General features: G+C 42.8%; 1 protein-coding gene across 1 annotated transcript in view; it reads left to right on the plus strand.

Annotated features, from left to right (window-relative positions):
- The window catches only part of PLEKHA8 (pleckstrin homology domain containing A8), a 123,415-nt gene extending 103,873 nt beyond the window's left edge, over positions 1–19,542 (plus strand). The window contains 3 exon segments of the mRNA XM_030202538.1: positions 5,314–5,384; positions 12,041–12,102; positions 18,556–19,542. Of these exon segments, the coding sequence (XP_030058398.1) occupies positions 5,314–5,384; positions 12,041–12,102; positions 18,556–18,753 (331 nt within the window). The 3' untranslated portion in view covers positions 18,754–19,542.
- Positions 19,543–20,549: the final 1,007 nt, after the last annotated feature.

The following is a 20,549-nucleotide window of genomic DNA, read 5'->3' on the forward strand; positions in this document are numbered from 1 at the left end:
CTAGGTAGGAATTGAGACAGACATCCATGTCAGGACATTCACAATTCCATGAGTATTTTACAAAAGCCTCTACTGAACATGGAGTCTTCTGTGAAATATGTATGAGGACATTGGCAAATATATATGTGTTTGCTGCTGCTGCCTTTAGAGGCAACAACCATTTCAGAGTAATTCACATTCAAAGAGAAAGCAGCCTCACTTGGGGCTTGACACGTGTAAGCTCTGGTAACTACTGAGCTTGCAAAATACTCATCTGCTGAGCTTGCAAAATACTCATCTTTGCCACCGTTACCATATGTAAGTGCCAGATTTTACAGAACTACACATACACAAGGAACCAACTAAAGAGCCAAATGAAAGGACTTTGAATTTTTGAGGTGGAGTTAGACCCACTGAGGTAAGCACAGTTCCCCCTGAATCACTGGTGGAGACTCTAGGTCCAGATGAGCAGACAGCTGGTGCTTAAGCCTGCCTTACAACAGGTACAAATGCCAACAGGAATGGTTTAAAAAATGTATGTTGCTTTAGAAAATGTGAAATTTGTTCAGAACACACCCTTTTCAAACCTATGCGCCCTGTGGTATCTACACAACATTGTAAAACTGGTATTTATATATGCATGCTATTCTGTTCACAAGTGTCAAGGCCATTCAGCCTTTCTAAAATGATCTCTTTCATATTTTGGTTTTCATATTTCAGTATAGTTTCATGATTTCAAAAAGGTTTTTTTGCTCATTCCTTCTTAGTAGTCAGTTGTTTAAAAGCAAGACTTACTCTTGTCCTTTTCAGTTGTGACTAACTGCTAACTTTTCAACGTTAAGAATTTTCTGTATAGTAATCACAGAATAATAGGGTAATATTTGCCTTTGTGGTCCAACTTAGCATTAATATATGTGGGGGGGGGGAGGGCAGAGAGAGTACAGTAACCTATAGCAGAATTTGGTAAGACTAGGAATAGAGGAGATACAATAGATGTGTAAATATTTGAAAGATATTAATTTATGAACAGGGACAGGGAAGCAGTATAACTAGAGGACATGAACTGAGGTTACAGGGTGGTAGACTTAAGAGCAATATCAGGAAATTTTCACAGAAAGGGTGGCACATGCCTGGAATAGCCTCCCATTGAAGGAGGTGGAGACAAAAACAGCAACAGAAATCAAAAATGCATAGAAAGACTCCCAGGATCCCTATATGGAAAGAGGATGAAATCAAAACAAAACTTAAAGGACCTCCTGGCTGACGTGTTGTGATGGGCAGGAGTGGTGCTGAGCTACTTTTTTTGTTTGTTTTGTTACTTTTGTACCCCGCGCTTTCCCACTCATGGCAGGCTCAATGCGGCTTACATATTGTATACAGGTACTTATTTGTACCTGGGGCAATGGAAGGTTAAGTGACTTGCCCAGAGTTACAAGGAGCTGCCTGTGCCTGAAGTGGGAATCGAACTCAGTTCCCCAGGACCAGAGTCCACCACCCTAACCACTAGGCCACGCCACTCCTCAGTAAGTGAGAAGTATGGCCACTGCCGAGCAGACTTCTATGGTCTGTCCCATTAATGGCAAAGACAGGTCAGGATCAAGCATAGGTATTTATATCACATTTATATCATGTACATAAGTATTGCCTTACTGGGAGAGACCAGAGGTCCATCATGCCCAGCATCCTGTTTCCAATAGTGGCCAATCCAGGTCACAAATACCTGGCAAGGTCCCAAAAAAAGTACAAAACATTCTATACTACTAATCCCAGAAATAGTGGATTCTCCCCAAGTCCATTTAATAATGGTCTATGGACTTTTTCTTTAGGAAGCCTTCCAACCCTTTTTTAAACTCTGCTAAGCTAACCACCTTTACTACATTCTCTGGCAACAAATTCCAGAGTTTAATTACACTTTGAGTGAAGAAATATTTTCTATGATTCGTTTGAAATTTACTACATTGTAGCTTCATCGCATGCCCCCTAGTCCTAGTATTTTGGAAAGCGTAAACAGACGCTTTACATCTACCCGTTCCACTCCACTCATTGTTTTATAGACCTCTATCATATCTTCCCTCAGCAACTTTTTCTCTAAGCTGAATAGCCCTAGCCACTTTAGCCTTTCCTCATAGGGAAGTCGTCCCATCTCCTTTATCATTTTCGTTGCCCTTCTCTGCACTTTTTCTAATTCCACTATATCTTTTTTTGAGATGCGGCGACCAGAATTTAACACAATATTCGAGGTGCGGTCGCACCATGGTGCGATACAAAGGCAATATAACATCCTCATTTTTGTTTTCCATTCCTTTCCTAATAATACCTAACATTCTATTTGCTTTCTTAGCCGCAGCAGCACACTGAGCAGAAGGTTTCAATGTATCATCAACAACAACACCTAGATCCCTTTCTTGGTCCGTGACTCCTAATGTGGAACCTTGCATTACGTAGCTATAATTCGGGTTCCTCTTTCCCACATGCATCACTTTGCACTTGCTCACATTAAACGTCATCTGCCATTTAGACGCTTATAGCCTTATTTTCGAAAGTGATAGGCCCCCAGGTTTCGATCTAAACCAGGAGATAGGCACCCATCTCGCAAAGGCGACCAAATCGGTATAATCGAAAGCCGATTTTGGGCGTCTTCAACTGCACTCCATTGCAGGAACGAACAAAGTTGACGGGGGGGTGTCGGAGGCGTGGTGAAGGCGGGACTGGGGTGTGTTTATTGGCTGAGGAGAGATGGGTGCCATCGGCCGATAATCAAAAAAACAAAGGCGTTTTTAGCGCGAATTTAGGTCACTTTTTGGCCCCTTTTTTTTCACGAACAAGTCCCAAAAAAGTGCCCTAAAAGACCAGATGACCACTGGAGGGAATCGGGGATGACCACCCCTGACTCCCCCAGTGGCCACTAACACCCTCCCACCAAAAAAACAACAACTTTTTTCCAGCCTGTATGCCACCATCAAATGCCATACCCAGCTCCATCACAGCAATATGCAAGTCCCTGGAGAAGTTGTTAGTGGGTGCAGTGGACTTCAGGTAGGTGGACCCAGGCCCATCCCCCCTACCTATTACACTTGTGGTGGTAAATGGGAGCCCTCCAAACTGTCCCCAAAACCCACTGTACCCACATGTAGGTGCCCCCCTTCACCCCTTAGGGCTATGGTAATGGTGTAGAGTTGTGGGCAGTGGGTTTGGGGAGGATTTGAGGGGCTCAGCACCCAAAGAAAGGGAGCTATGGACTTGGGAGGTATTTGACTGTTTTTTTTTAATTGTTACAAGTGCCCCCTAGGGTGCCCTGGCATGTCAGGGGGACCAGTGCACTACGAATCCCGGCCCCTCCCACAACCAAATGCCTTGGATTTGTTTGTTTTTGAGCTGGGCGCCTTCAGTTTCCATTATCGCTGAAAAACAAAACCGCCCAGCTCAAATCCGCACAACTCCAATGTATTTGCTGGGCACAAACCGTATTATCGAAAAAAAAGATGGGCAGCCATTTTTTTTCGAAAATACGGTCTGTCCCGCCCCTTCACGTACCTCTTCTCGGACATAGACGCCCATGGAGATGGGCGTTAGCGTTCGATTATGCCCCTCTTAGTCTACCAGTCTCGTAAGGTCCTCTTGTAATTTTTCACAATCCCTCCGTGATTTAACGACTTTGAATAACTTTGTCTCATCAGCAAATTTAATTACCTCACTAGTTACTCCCATCTCTAGATCATTTATAAATATGTTAAAAAGCAGCAGTCCCAGCACAGACCCCTGGGGAACCCCACTATCTACCCTTTTCCATTGAGAATACTGACCATTTATAACCCTACCTGTTTTCTATCTTTTAACCAGTTTTTAATCCACAATAGAACACTACCTCCTATCCCATGACTCTCCAATTTCCTCTGGTGTCTTTCATGAGGTACTTTGTCAAATGCCTTCTGAAAATCCAGATACACAATATCAACTGGCTCCCCTTTATCCATATATTTGTTCACCCCTTCAAAGAAATGTAATAGATTAGTGAGGCAAGATTTCCCTTCCCTAAATCCATGTTGACTTTGTCTCATTAATCCATGCTTTTGAATATGCTCTGTAATTTTGTTCTTTATAATAGGCTCTACCATTTTGCCCGGCACCAACATCAAACTCACCGGTCTATAATTTCCCGGATCTCCTCTGGAACCTTTTAAAAAAATCGGCTTTACGTAGGACACCCTCCAATCTTCCGGTACCACGCTCGATTTTAAAGACTAAACTAGATCCTGCAGTGCCTGCTAGAGTCTATCTGTGTACAAAGTTTTTAAAACTTAGTGGAAAAGACTATGGAGATTAGTTGATAAAATTAGTTTTTTTATATATTTTTATTTTGCCTATCACTAACCTACAATTCCTCCTTTAAACCCCAATCTTTAAGTTCCCAAAGCACAAAGCAAAATAGTGTTCCCTTACCAGAGAAATGTCCTCTTCTCTCAGAACTTCTCAGAAAGTTATGTGCTATGAGTGTGGGTGTTCTGTATCTCTGTGGGGGAGGGGAAAACATCTTAAGGTTGAAATTAGAAAGTAAAATGTTGTTAATTAGCAATATGGTTGAATTCTTGGTTTAGTCATTATCAGAGGTGTAGCTAAGGGGGGCCACCACAAATTTCGTCCGGGCCCTTGGTTTGGCTGGCGGGGGTCCCCAACTCCCGCTAGCCGAAACCTTCCTCAGCACCGGCCTCCGGCGCAGCCGCGTTCGCTGCCTGCCCCCTGCTCTTCTTTCTTCTATCTCTGCAAGAAGTGTGCAGAGGAATTACAAGAAGAAAGATGAGCAGGGGGCAGGCAGCGAACACGGCTGCGCCGGAGGCTGGTGTTGAGGAAGGCTTCGGCTGGCGGGGGTTGGGGACCCCCGCCAGCAAAGGTATTTGTGAGGCGAGGTGGGGGGGGCGGCGGGGCAGCACTCAAAATGTTCCCCCAACCTCGGGCTCTGGCCCCCTCCCAGAGGTCTGACTACGCCCCTGGTCATTATCGATTAATGAATGTGACAGTGCTGAAGCCATAACAATAAAACCACTCTTCAGATTATTGGCATGGTGTTGTGATATTGTGGCATTACATAGAGTTGTCTGTATGTGATAGGTGTGGTGACAAATTGCCAACTGCCCTGGTTATGATGCCAGTGTTGAGCTCTGGCTGCCTTGTTGTGCAGGACTGGATTAACCGTGCAGATTTTTAAAATCTGCTGTCATTTATTGTGTCACTGTTCATTAAGGCTTACCTTGGTCTTATATTCATAATCTGTGTTCTTTTCATAGTGGTGGGTAATTTTTGAAAATAATTTGTTTTATTTATTTTTTTTCTGGACAGAGGGTTAAAGTTTTTGAAAGTGTTTTTGACAGAAGTGAAGAATGGGGAAACAAATATTCAGACAGCTTTAAGTAAGTAAATACTGGTTTTACTATGTTTCTTTTATTACACCGTTGATCAACATATTTGTAGTTTTCTTTATATATATTTTATCTGCATGAAAGAATTTTGTTCTTCAATATAGCAATACCCCACAACTCTTAGGGCCCTGTTTATTGTTATAGGTGCGTTAATGTTTTTAACGCATGTTAACCATGTATGTGCCTACAATATCCTTATAGGCGCCTACATGGTTAGTGTGCGTACTAAGTGTAGGTGCGCTAAAAACACTAATGCAGCTTAGTAAATATGGCCCTTAATGTTTACATTTATTTATTTATTTATTTGGATTTCTTTCTTGCTTTTTTTTTAACTGCACTAGTATTTGGTTCACTGCTATTAAAGACCTCTCCTCCTCAATTCACCTTTTTAAATTTTGAATTTGTCTTAATGATGCATTGGTTTCACCATGATTTTTAGCAGCTGTTCACTCATATTATTGCTGCCCCCTCTGTCTGCCCTAATGCCATAATGGTCTGCCCTGACTTGCAGACCACTGCAGTCTTCTTTCTCTGCCTCTGCTAAATGCCACTTTTCACTCCCCACCTCCGCCTCTTGCTATTGCATCTGTAATTTGTTACGCACTGGCATGTCTAAATTCTAGGACTGCTGCCATCTTCAGTGAACTGATTCATCTATGATTTCCTTTCAGTACCTCTTATCTACTAATCTGCCATTATGTCTTTGTAAACCTCTTATCATTGCCGCAGCCATTGTCATCATTTCCTATCGCTTGCCTGAGGGTTTATAGGAGATATTGATGCACTTTCAGCTGCACAATTCTGCTTAACTCTGCACTTAGTACTCAAGCCTGTATGATCAGTGGTAGCAGAAAATGTTATCAGAGGTCAAACAGGCCACAGTGCTATATCTTTTAGACTTTATGGTTGCTAATCAAGACTGCTATTCTGAGGCCTCCACCCTACAGGATTCAGGCTTTGAGGACATTGACTCTTTGTGGTAGAACCCCAAGTTAGAGACTACAGAAGCAGGTGTGGATTGTGATGGTGCTTAAGCTTCTGAGAAATAGGATTCTGTGTATGCCCTTGAGTGGTAGCTTTCACTAGTCTTGCATTTATCTTATGGCCACTAACCAACATGACATATGCCTCCATTCTTTATGCGTCATGTTGCGTTTGCACCAGGATCTTTAAAATTAAGAGGGGCATCTAAACCTGGTTATTGTAGTATTTGGTGCAAGTCCAAATAACATTCTGAATTTAAGAAAATTTGACATTTCATTTCATGTATTTTGCTTTTCTCCAGTTTTCTGAGTTTTACCAGGGCTTTGTGCCCTCTTCCAGTTCACTCAACAAATGATTTGAGGCCCTCTCTAACATACACCCTTCCCCTCCACCAATTTGATCCACCTTATCATTGCAATATAATTTGTACAGTGGTATGAAAATATCCTATTAATTATCCTCTTTCCAACCCAGTGGCGTACCAAGGTGGGGGCGGTCCGCCCCGGGTGCACGCCGCTGGGAGGGTGCCGTGCGCCTGTCGGCTCTTCGTTTTCATGCTCCCTTTGCCCTGGAACAGGTTACTTCCTGTTCCGGGGCAGAGGGAGCATGAAAACGAAGAGCCGGCAGGTGCGCAGCACCCCACTCCCCCAGCGGCGTGCACCCGGCGGGGGGGTTCTTTCGCCGGGGGATCGGGGGTTCTTTCGCTGGGGGGGGGCACCGCGCTGCACTCGGGGGGGCGGGGGCGCATGGGCGATCTGCCCCGGGTGTCAGCCCCCCTAGGAACGCCACTGTTCCAACCTTTAGCCTTGTATACTCCCTCCACCCTTGCCACACACACTGTGATGACTAAGTCACTATCCTGGTGTCCCCAGTGCAATTTTCCCTACTAGTTTCACACATAGGGGGCTGCAGGAGAGGTTTAGAGCTGTGGCTGGGGAGGAATCACCTGAGCGGGAAGGATTTTCCTTAGGCTGCAGCAGTCTGGGGAATGGCACGGCATGCTGAGTGCAAAGGTATCTGCTCTTAGGAACCGTGAAAAGAAAGAAGGAGGAGATCCTTTTAAGGCTGGAGGGAGGGGAGCATAAAGAGTGGGTGATTCCAGCAGGCTGGGCTCCCGAGCCCCACCCCAGGGAGAAGATTAAAGTTCTCACCCTTACGTACGTACGTGGGAATGGAGCAGAAGAAGAGAACTGGCTGGTATTTTTGGGTTTCCCACAACAAAAGGTCCCTGAAAAGGTGTCTGGTGAAACCTGGAAGGAAGTACAGAGGTCGGTGAAGCCGTTTTTTTCTGGCAACCGTTGCTAAGTACTGGAGAAGTTCCTGTCAGAGCTAAGTAACTCAGCTGTGTCCCAGGGGCTGAGGGAAGTGTGGAGCTTGTGAGACATGGAATATATTTGGCCTGGGCTTCCAGGATAGTGTTTTTGAACAGTATCCACACCTGATGTAAATTTTTGACCTTCGCAGATGCTCCTCCAAGTTTTTTTTTTCCATTGTTCTTCTCATTTTACCATAGTCTCCTTTTTGGATGTTAAAAGCGAACATAAAAGTGAACATATTGGATTTCCTGTGTGTACTTACTCCAGAACAGATATTAAATAATATGCTCACTGTTATCAAGCGGCCCCAACACCATTATCTCCTGCACCAGATCATGCGCTCCACTAAGGACTGGATCTAGAGTTTTTCCTCCTCTTGTTGGCTCCTGTATCAGCTGCTTCATAAAGCAGTCCTTGATTTCGTCAAGGAATTTTAACTCCCTAGTATGCCCTGATGTTACATTTACCTAGTCAATATCAGGGTAATTGAAATCACCCATTATTATTGTGTTTCCCAGTTTGTTAGCCTCCCTAATTTCTGATAACATTTCTACATCTGTCTGTTCATCCTGGCCAGGTGGATGGTAGAACACTCTTATCACTATCCTTTTCCCCTTTACACAAGCAATTTCAATCCATAAGGATTCCAAGATGTTCTTTGTTCCCTGCTGAGTTTTCAATCTGTTTGATTCAAGGCCCTCCTTAACATACAATGCTACACCTCCACCAATTCAATCCACTCTAGCACTACAATATAATTTGTACCCTGGTATGACAGTGTCCTACTGGTTATCCTCCTTCCACCAGGTCTCAGAGATGCCTATTATATCTAATTTTTCATTTAGTGTAATATATTCTACCTCTCCCATTTTATTTGTTAGGCTTATGGCATTCACATACAGACATTTCAAACTGTTTGTTGTTCCTATTTACATCTTGCTCAGCAGTTGACAGTGTTAATTTGCAATCTTTTGTTTAATTTTTATTTGACACATGGAGGGGCATTTTCGAAAGAAACATCTAAATTTGGATTTGGACATCTTTGTAAAACGTCCAAATCCGGAGGCGAGGAAAACCGTATTTTCAAAAAAAGATGGACGTCCATCTTTTGTTTCGAAAATACCCTCAAGGACGTCCTTAAATTTGGAAGTGCTTGGATTTGGACGTCTTTGACTTTTGGTGATTTTTGAAACCAAAGATGTCCAAGTCAAAAACGTCCAAATGCAAACTATTTAGACATGGGAGGAGCCAGCATTTCTACTGCACTGGTCCCCCTGACATGCCAGGACACCAACTGGGCACCCTAGGGGGCACTGCAGTGGACTTCATCAAATGCTCCCAGGAAAGGGATCTAGGTGGCATCGTTGATTGTACGTTGAAACCATCTGCTCAGTGTGCAGCGGTGGCTAAGAAAGCAAATAGAACATTAGGTATTATTGGGAAAGGAATGGAAAACAAAAATGAGGCCTTTATAATGCCTGTGTGTTGCTCCATGGTGCGACTGCACTTCGAATATTGTGTGCAGTTCTGGTCACCACATCTCCAAAAAGATATAAAGGTACAGAGAAGGGGAATGAAAATGATAAAGGGGATAGGACGACTTCCCTGTGAGGAAAGGCTAAAGTGGCTAGGGCTGTTCAGCTTGGAGAAAAGATGGCTGAGGGGAGGGGAGATATGATAGAGGTCTATAAAATGATGAGTGGAGTGAAATGGGTAGATGTGAATCGCTTGTTTACTCTTTCCAAAAATACTAGAGCTAGGTGGCACACAAGGAATCTACTAAGTAGTAAATTTAAAACGAATCATAGAAAATATTTCTTCACTCAATGTGTAATTAAACTCTGGAATTCGTTGCCAGACAATTGTATAAATACCAGCCAGAATCTAGGGGATAATTAACCCCTCATTAATTCACAATGTCGTAAAAGCAGTTAGCTTAGCGGGATTTAAAAAAAGGTTTGGATGGCTTCCTAAAAGAAAAGTCCATAGACCATTATTAAAATGACCTTGGGGAAAATCCTTCTTATTTCTAGGATAAGCAACATAAAATGTATTGTAGTGTTTTGGAATCGTGCCAGATACTTGTAACCTGTATTGGCCACTGTTGGAAACAGGATACTGGGCTTGATGGATCTTCGGTCTGTCCCAGTATGGCAATGCTTTTGTACTTGTGTACTTATTAACAATTCAAAATAAATCTTCTGAAATATAATATGCATGTCATAATAAGTGATAGATGTATTTACCTTCACTTCTGTGGTGCTAGTCAAAATAATTACTGAAAACTGTGCAAAAACCATACTCCAACCTACTTAGCCAATTTGTCCATACCAAGAAAACGTTAAGGGGCACTTTTACTAAGCTGTGGTAAAAGTGGCTTTAGCGTGCCCTTACATGGGTATTTCATGCATACTAAGACTGTTTTTACCGCAGCCATAAAGTGGCCTTTTTCAGTTTTTTTTAATATATTAATGGCACTTACCATATTTCATTTTGTAGGTGGGTAAGTGCTCAGATGCTACGTGTACACTAAACAATTACCACGCGGTAATGTAGCTGCGCTGTTTAGTGCAGGAATGCCCACTCTCTGCTCCAGAGATGCTCTCTCAAAATAAATTTTTATTGTGTAGTTAGCACTCACTGATTTGGCAGTTAGCTCAGGATGCCTGAGCGCGTTCCTCATCATGACATTTTAAGCTGTGTTAGGCATGCATTAGCGCCTAACACAGCTTAGTAAAAGGGCCCCACAACTTCCAGACCTTGCACAGCGATAGCCCTGCCTAGGGGAAAGGCAGGATGTCAAAAACATTACGATCAGGCTCCAGAACACCAGTACAGCACCTGTTGGAAAAATTTAACAAACCAACCGGCTACAGATCGCATAGATGCTGTTTGCTAGCAGAATACTGCACCGCTGTCACACATACACAAAACCCGGACAGACCCTGATTAAATACAGAATAAGATCACATGTCAGAAACAGAAATATATAGACTAAATCTGAAGCCAGACTCTTAATGCAGGGTAATTCTTCTGTAGCTACTATTGAATAAAACAGGTTCAAAAACTCAAATCCCTTCCATTTCCTTCAAATGCTATCCTAGAGAAGTAAACAAAAATGTTGTACAGGATTCACAGGAAAGTTACACATATTTTCAAAGCTAACATATTTTAGTCACTAACCTGGAAATACAATGCTTTTTGGTTACTTTTGTTGTCTGGACACTTATTTTTTTAATCACATTTGTTCTGGTCCTTTTTCCAGTTTTCCATGGTTAGTCTTTAAATCCATTCCCAAGCTCTCCTTTTTATTTTACCTCTTTTTCTCTCTCCTCCTGTCTTTAATTGCTCCCATACATTTGTCTCTGATGCTAATCTTTATCTTTCATCTGAAATATCCTTTCTACCTTTCTAGCCACTTGTAGTTATACTTAATTCTTGTTTTACCCTTTAGTTCTCCTTATTCTAGGGGCTGTCATCCGTTGTCCCCTAGCTGATTTTCCTGTTCCTCCCCCAATAGTTGCCTTTTGCATCTTTCAGACCACCCCTACCCCACTCAAATCATTCCCATTCTAACTATCCAGCCCTTCTGTCTTCTACCATTTCCTGTCCCTTTCACCCCCTTCTAAATTCAGTCACCCTTTTCATATTTTACCATTTTAATGTTTTTACCTCCTTTTCCTTGCCATCTTTCCACTAGTCTATTTTCTCCCAGCTCCCCAACCCCACCTCTCTGCCTGTTATGTTGGAGGGGGAAAGAGGAGGAACTGCTGCTGCTGCTGTTTTTCTTTGGCGTGGGCTTACTGGATTGTGGATGGAGGGAGAAAGATAGGCATCAGCTAATTTTGGGTGATTTTGTTTATATATTTTTTTTAAACTTGGCCCATGAGCCCATCAGGAGGAGGGGAAAGCGGTGGTATGATGATGCAGAAGGTCCTGGCTGCTGGCTTAAATTTTTATCTTGGGCACTAGGTGGTGGGAGGTACTGTCAGGTGGACAGGAATCTTTGGGCTTTGGTAGCGCTGTAAATGAGGACCACAGCATGTCAGCTAATAGTGTGTGACATTTAACTTGCCATACACATTCCCTCTTAATTTGCTCTCTTATAAACTTTTCCTGACATCATTCACGGATGGATTTGAGTGGCATCGCCCAACTAAATATTCAAATTCCTAAAAGTCAGAAAATTGTTTATTAGTCGCCAAAGAAGCTGAGAGAACTGAAAATCTGTAGCTAAGAAATTCAACGGTTCTCTTCTGAATCTGTTACTGAATAGATTTGGAATAATTTAGGAGAACAGAATCTTGGACACCTGGTATCTAATTTTTCTCTGTATTTTCTTTTAAGACAATGCTTATGGTAGAACACTACGGCAGTATCATGGCTGGGTGGTGCGAGGCGTTTTTGCGGTAAGCAATTATTTTATCAGATTGGACAGATTTATGTCTATGTGATTTAGCCTGGATTTAAGAGAATACACAGGGAAACTGTAATATCCACTTTCTCTAAGCATTTACACAGCAGGGATTCTGTGTAAATAACAGAATGATAATTCAGAGCAGGGATTCTCAACCCAGTCCTCGGGACACACCTAGCCAGTCAGATAAATTTGCATACAATGGAGGTAGGGCATGCAAATCTAATCACATGCAAATTTATTGTGGGTATCGGTGTCCTGAAAACCTGACTGGCTAGGTGTGTCCCTGAATCTGTATTTCCATCAACATATTTTGAAGTGGTTCTGGAGGGCTGGTCCAGTGACTTAGGGGCAGATGCACAAATCTTACCGGGCCAGCAACCTGCGTTTTCAACTGGTTCCAGCTGTTCTAGCGATCACGATGTTCAGTGAGAAATGCACAAGGGGTTCTGCTGCTGTTTTCCGTTAGCGGTAGCAGCCTATGGGAATCGTACACAAATGAATTGATTATCATTCAAATGTGCATTCCGAGAGATGCACAGCCATTTTTGAGCAATGCAGAGAAAGAAACACCTACCTTTTTACGAGGAGATCTTTACATGAGCTGCCATAGCATGATGGTGGCCTCTCAGTGGAGCATAGGAGAAGTACGTTAGACGGTGGGGGAAGCTGTAGAAGAGAGGGGGTTTATCATAGAAACTGCTCTGTGCTTGGGTATTTCCTCCCAGCTGCTGCATAAGACATCAACATGGTCTGGAGCTTGTAGAGCTGCGATCACCTCTCGTGCACTGGCTGGACTGGTGCTTGCACTGCATCACACATCTCTGGGCTGGTCATGCTCTGCTGCTTTCCGTCTCCTGCTTCTTGTGATGGTGGACGCACAGTGCAACCTCAAGCCTGGCTTCTCTGCTATCAGACACCACTGGGATTAATACAGTACAGTTGGGCAGGCAGGCCACTAGTCAGGAGAGATGTGTATCCAACTGCAGATCCTCGGAAACAGCAGAGTGCATGAACAGAAAGACCATCATCTTGTGATCCCCAAGGCGGTTTCCACAGTACCCTCCCTGCTTTCCTGATCCAGTGCACCAGGCAGCCTCGCCTCCCCCAGGGTGGTTGTCCTGAGGTATGGCAGCAAAAGTTTGGAAAAAAAAAAAGCTACACACAGCTTTCATACATTCAGCTTGTATGGGTGCATGAAATCTGTGAAATGCTGTGGAGGGCTATTCTTGGCATGTGCAGAGCAGCCACACTTAGCGATTGACTGTCCTATGCATGTGCTGGCTTGAACTACATTCTAAAAGTTCTTGAAGCTCTTTTACATGCGATTCCCTTCAAGAATCGCTCGCTGTTTTCATCTCAGTAACTTTTACCGAGGATCTTCAAGCGATGGTGTTTTTATGGGGACTTTTGTGCATCTGGCCCTTAGAGTAGGGTTACCATACGTCCGGATTTACCCGGACATGTCCTCTTTTTGAGGACATGTCCGGGCGTCCGGACGGGTTTTGCCAGTCCGCCCATTTGTCGGGATTTCTGGACAAATGGGCGGGCGGAGGGCCTATCCTAGCCTCTCCTCCCCTTACTTACTATCTACTGCCCTGGTGGTCTAGTGACCTCTTCGGGGCAGGAAAGAGCCCCCTCTTTCCTGCTCTGAGCGCTGCCTTGCCCTGCATTCTGTTGCAGTGACGGGATTCAAAATGGCCGCCGAGAGTTGAAGTGGCCTCGTGAGACTTCAACTCTCGGCGGCCATTTTGAATCCCGAGACCGTCACAGCAACAGGATGCAGGGCAAGGACAGAGTTCCGGGCAGGAAAGAGGGGGCTCTTTCCAGCCCCGTAGAGGTCACTAGACCACCAGGGCAGTAGATAGTAAGTAAGGAGGGGGGAGGTGACCCAGGGGAGGGGAAATGATGGGGGGGCAGGGGAGGGGAATATGTGACGTGGGGCAGGGGGTGGGGCATGTGTCCTCTTTTTCAGAGGACAAAATATGGTAACCCTACCTTAGAGGATAGTTTTGTAAATGGTGCATAACTTGTGCATTGCATAAGTTACACCGGTTTTTTGAAAGGGAAAACAAATGCTTACTTTTTTCCTGTCAAATTATCACACCTGAAATATCTACACATTGTTACAGCTGCTATTTAGTTTGCATAAAATTTTCAAGATACTTAACATACATACATTTTTAAGACTCTTGCTCCACTCCCAGGGTCACCTCTACTCTTTATGAGTAAAAGAATATACAAAATGGCACTGCGCATGTATTTTTACCTCGACAAGGCTACAGTTTTTATAACAGGCCTGGAATGTGCACAGGACAAATATTTATGGTTCATTTTTGGTTTGTCTAGGGTTTTTTTCCTCAGTGTTACTCAGTTTGTTTCATACATTGTTTTGATACATTTTTTAACATGCATTAGAACTATTTGATGCGTGTTAATCAACTTAACACATGTACATTTGTAGGTTTTTATATGCATTCAGTCGATTTAGCATGCACTGAATTTAAGGTACACTAAGAAACTGGATGCACACTAACAAATGCACATGCTTAGAGCCTAGGAGAGATGTCCAAAAAGGTTTCTATTTTACAGAGGTAGTATCAAAATGAACCCACTCTTAAACTCTGTATTCCAAATTATTTCGAAAGTTTTTTAAAGATCATCATATATGGAACTTTACTGCTTCTTTGGTCTAATTATTATCAGACCAATTTTTCTATATGGTTTGGCATTAAAAATTTAGGGGGTTGTTTACTAAAGCTTAACTCGAGTTATCTGCAGCAGGGCCCATAGGAATAAAATGGGCCCTGCTGCAGATAACTCGAGCTAAGCTTTAGTAAACAACCCCCTTACTGTTTAACTATCAAAAATACTTTTCATTGTCATTGCAGCAGACCAGTCCAGACTAATGGGTTATGTCAGTGGTTCCCAAACCTGTTCCTGGAGGCACCCCAGCCAGTCAGGTTTTTAGGATATCCACAATGAATATTTATGAGAGAGATTTGGCATACAGTGGAGGAAGTGCATGCAAATCTCCTTCGTGAATATTCATTGTGGATATGCCAGCCAGCCCAATCTGTCAAACAAGATTGAATTGCCCAAGGGCCAGAGATAAGAATGAAGTTGGATAAATCAAAAGAATGTCATCTGCATAAAAGAAAAAAACAAATGTTGTGATCCTGAATTAGAGTAGCCAATGGGTTGAGATAAATGTTAAATAACACGGGGGAGAGAACTGAGCCCTGCATCACACCGTAAGGCAGAGAATGCTGAGAGGAAGATGAATCTGGGATCTGCACAGTAAATGATCAGTCAGAAAGACATGAGCTGAACCACCTAAGGACTTAGCCGCAGAGGCCAGTTTCCCGTAGTCTGTTTAAGAGCAATAGATGGCTAACTAAATCGAAAGTGACGGATAAATCTAACAAGACAACTAGCGTGACTTGATCACGATCTAAAATACTATGCAGTTCATCCCAGGACTCTGCTAGCACTTCCATGCGCTCAGCAATAAAACTCCTGGAAATCCTATGGTTTGTCATCAACTACTCCAAATCACATGTTCATCCGGTACAGACATTAGAATTCATAGGGGCTCTCCTCAGTATAACTCGGGGTCGAGCATTCCTTCCTCAACTGAGGGCAGACAATATATTGAATCTCGCCACATGGGTATCCAAGTCGGCTCATATATCTGCTCATCAGATGCTCTGCCTTCTCGGTCACATAGCCTCAACAATCTGTGTAACACCATTGGTTCATCTTCATTTCAAAATTCCTCAGTGGACACTCTCATCTCAATGGTCCGAAGCCATGGACTCGCTGTCCGCTCAAATTCAAATAACTCCACAACTTCACCACTCTCTACAGTGGTTGATGGTGTCCAATGCCTTCCACACACACACAAGGTTCTTGGTCCCTACAAGAGCAAACACACATCATATCAACCTCCTGGAATTGCAATCCGTTTGGAACGTTCTCAAAACCTTCAGTGCTTCTCTAGAGTCAGGAGTGGTCCCGGAGGACTGGAGAAGACCAGATGTGGACCCTCTCCACTAAAACAGAATTAAAGAGGTTGGGAACTACAGGCCGGTAAGTCTAACTTCTGTAGTAAGTGATGCTTTTAAAATGGAGACTGGTAAAGTTTTTTGAATCCAGTGGATTACAGGACCCGAGGTAACATGGTTTCACTAGAGACCATCTTGTTAGACAAATCTGATTAGTTTCTTTGACTTGATGACCACAGAGTTGGATCAAGAGAGAGCGCTAGAGGTGGTGTATTTAGATTTTAGTAAAGCCTTTGACACGGTTCCACATAGCTAATAAATAAACTGAGTGCCCTCGGTATGGGCCCTAAAGTGACCGACTGGGTTAGGAACTGGTTGAGTGGAAGGCGATAGGGGATAGTGGTAATTGAAGCTCATTCTGAAGACAAGGATGTTACCACTGGGGTATCAATTTTCAGTTCTTGGGCTGGTTCTTTTTCATTTTTTTGTAAGCAGTATTTCTGAAAGGCTGTCTGGTAAGGTTTGCCTCTTTGTGGATCTACAAAATCTGCAGTAGTGTAGACACCCCTGATAGTGTGGATAACATGAGGAAGGACTTAGTGAAGCTAGAGGAATGGTCTGGAATTTGGCAGCTTAGATTTAATGCTAAAAAATGGGGCGTCATGCAGTTGGGCTGCAAAAACCCGAGAGAATAGTACAGTTTAGGGGGTGAAGAACTTTTGTGCTTGAAAGAGGAGCGGGACTTGGGTGTGTTTGTATGTGATGATCATAAGGTGTCCAAACAGGTAGAAAAGGTGACGGTGAAAGCTAGAAGGATGCTTGGGTGCATAGGAAAAGGAATGGCCAGTAGGAAAAAAGAGGTGATGATGCCCCTGTAGAAGACTCTGGTAAGACCTCATTTCGAACATTGTGTACAATTCTGGAGACCTCACCTTCAAAAAGATGTAAACAGGATGGAGTTGGTCCAGAGGGTGGCTACTAAAATGGTCAGTGGTCTTTGCCATAAAACATATGAGGACAGAATTAAAGAACTCAATATGTATACATCAGAAGAAAGGCAGGAGACGGGAGATATGATGGGACATTTAAATACCTATGTGACATATATGCACAGGAGGTAAGTCTCTTTCAATTGAAAGGAAGTTCTGGAGTGAGGGGGCATAGGATGAAGGTCAAAGGGGATAGACTCAGAAGTAACCTGAGGGAATCCAGGGGGTGGAATTATCTATCCTATCCTGATGTAAAGATCTTTGACAGGGAAAAGATGATTTGTTCATGATGGAAAATATTCAAAGAATGGTACACAGAAGGGGGACATGAGGAGGAATTGCTAAACCTGTGTAAAGCTGTTTAGCAGAGGCAAGAAAATAAGAAAACCTGCTCTGTTTATAGAGAGGTTCGTAAACAGTCAAAAGAGGGAAATAAGAGTCTGGTGTTTAAAGCAGGGCAATGGGCAGGAGTGGGTAAGACAGACTCCTACCATGGGTGCCACACTAGGAGAGCGTCACGATTATTTCCAACTGGAAGTGTACGCTCCTGCTTGCTGCATGAGATCCTACTTCTACCACTGGCCGGTCCTCCTCTAATGATGCAGATACTCAGCACAGAGGACGGATGTTTGCACCCTCTGAAAGATGACCTGTTTCCCCCACCACCACCCTGTTGGAGGGGAACCACTATCTGCCTCATTGCCTGATGACCCTCTAGTCCCCTGATGGTCCTGGTTATAGAACTGGATTATAATTCAGAAGCTGCTCCAGTACATGTGTTTAAAACTTTCCTTTGCCACTGACTTTGTATGACATTGGGCAAGTCGCTCTTTGTACCCATGCTCCAATGACTCATTTTGGAACAAGGTGTTTGCCTTTGTCCAGCTTTTTCAGGCAAGTTGAGACAGCAGAACAAAAGAGAAAGGAAAGAGCTCCAGTCTCTTCCCACATTGTTCTTCTTGGGGTAGTTTACATCCACGTCCTTCTACTTTAGGGACAGTATCAGGTTATAGTTTCACTGTATAGAGTGAAACATGCAGGCCAGTGATTGAAAGAAAATCTCCTTCAGCTGGACAGAATTGTGAATTGTGGGTGGGAATTTGGACTAAATATGTCTAGACAATACAGAGACCAGGATCAAAGTAAAACATATAATAAATTAGATTTTCTAATGAAGCAAGGAAAGATGAATGACATATACAGAATGAGAGTTTATGTATGTGATATGTTCAGGCTAGAAGTGCCCAGTGTATTGCAAGTGGAAGGTTTTTTGCATAGAACAGTACATTTCTATATAAACTGCCAGATTCTCCAGTCTCTGAGGAGCAAAATTCATAGAAATTAAGTAATATAATGGATATTAATTTAAATTTGACTTGTGCATTTCTAAACTGCCTTTTGAAGCTAGACTACACTCACCCAAAGTTCCGTGTTTTATTCCTCTTGCAGTTGGCTTTGAGGGCATCTCCAACATACGAACACTTTGTGGCTGCTTTGACTGTAAGGGAGGAGGATGCTCAGAAAGAAGGGTTCAGTGAAGCAATAAAGAGAGACCTTAATCTTTACCTGCCTGCCATGGAGAGGCAGCTGGACATACTGGATGCTCTCTACGAAGAGCATGGTTTGGAATCGGATGAGGTGGTATGACAGCAGTGCTTCCAAAAGTCAAAGACAACATTCCCAAATGTAATTTCTATACTTGGACTTTTAATATAAGGGACAAACAAAGTTGCTTTTTGAACAAAGATAGACTTGTACGTGTTTGTGTGTTTATGGCTAGGTCTTCTGATTTTCAAGAACTTGAATTTGGCATGCTGTTGTTGGCAGGTGTTGTGCAAGAGCACAACGATTTCTGTGGTCTTTGGATGAAAACTGTCCAGAACCAATGGAGGTTGGTGGCTTGTTGCAACTACCAGCTGTAGCCCAAAAGTAACACACTCGGTAGCTATGGACTTCCATTGGGCTTTAAAGCTTGGCAAACTAAAATCCCTGGAAAGCATAAGCCCTATGCCTAAACGGAAGTACTTTTCCCTAGATGGAAAATATGTTTCCTTGAACCTGAAAGCAGGGATCTATGATGTCCCACATATCTCACATCCTAGTTATGTATAATTCTAATTTTGGGCTCCTTTTACAAAGCCACGCTAGCGATTCTGGCGTGGCAAATGAGAATGGGCTTCATCAAATTTGCCACACCAGAATTGCTAGTGCGACTTTGTAAAAGGAGCCCTGTATTTTTTACCGAGCACATAATTATGAGCCTGTTTCAGGTATTACTGTACCAAAGTGTAACATGTTTGTCCAGCTTAAATATATGTATTTACATATTTTTGCCATTTTTTAAATGACAGTTAATCTTCCTGTATCACTTACAGGAAAGGATATGTATGCATATAAATTATACAAAAACAGAGAAAGGGTGGTGTAAAATTAAGGCTAGGCTTACATTTTATAAATGTTAAATAAAATGAATAAAAATAAAATTCATGTCAAATACTAATTAATTGGAAACTGTGGAACCATGCTGTCACCCGCTTATGAACTTTACCATTTTAACTCGCTTGGTAGAGCAGCATGGAGTGATGAGGTGAGTGGTACACAGATGTGCCATAGTTCAGCAATGTCCTGTCTCAAGGAAATGAATGAGCCAGAGGATCAAAGTCTGAATACAGAACACCAAGCAAGCAACTAAAGGGTTTGGATGCTGAACAAACTGAAATAAAGCTGGTTCTTGGAGGAATCACAATTTGCTCGTGTCAGAATAACCCATGGTTAATTAAACAACCTAAATCCAGGATAGGAAAAAATAAAACCTGAATGCAACTTCTGCTAAGCAAGGAAAATGCAACCATCGTAACATATAATAAATCACAAATTAGATGATAAAAGACTACGTAGATACAGAATTCTATGGTGCAAAGAGGATGGTTCAGGAATGGCATACATAATTTCAAAAAATAAAAAATTTCTATCTGAATCTGTCGGGGCCCTTTTACGAAAGTGTACTGAAATCTGGGTTTAACTTGTCATAATGCAGGACTTTCCCCGTGTTCTAAGCCCAGATTGAATGAGTCACAATTTAAGGTTTTAAAACCTTTTTTCAGATCATGCACTAATGTTTGCATTAGTATGCGGTACCAGTAAAGAGTTAACATGGGAGCCCTTACCGCCTCCTATTTAGGTGAATACACTAGCTGGTTAACTCTTCCATGCCCATTCTCAGCCCCCTCCAAAAGATACATTTTTTTAAAATAGTGCACATTAAAGGCAAAATACGGTAAGCCTATTTTACGATAGCCTGTTTTTCCCATGCTAAAACGCATTAAGGCTTAATGCCCTTTAGTAAAAGGACCTCTTAGTGAAGAGAGCTTATGACAGTATTCTCCTGTTAAGGAAAGAAGCCTTCCAAAGTACTAGTCTATAGAAACAGACTCCTGAATATT

This window comes from Microcaecilia unicolor, chromosome 1 (assembly GCF_901765095.1).
Source record: "Microcaecilia unicolor chromosome 1, aMicUni1.1, whole genome shotgun sequence".
Taxonomy (NCBI): domain Eukaryota; kingdom Metazoa; phylum Chordata; class Amphibia; order Gymnophiona; family Siphonopidae; genus Microcaecilia; species Microcaecilia unicolor.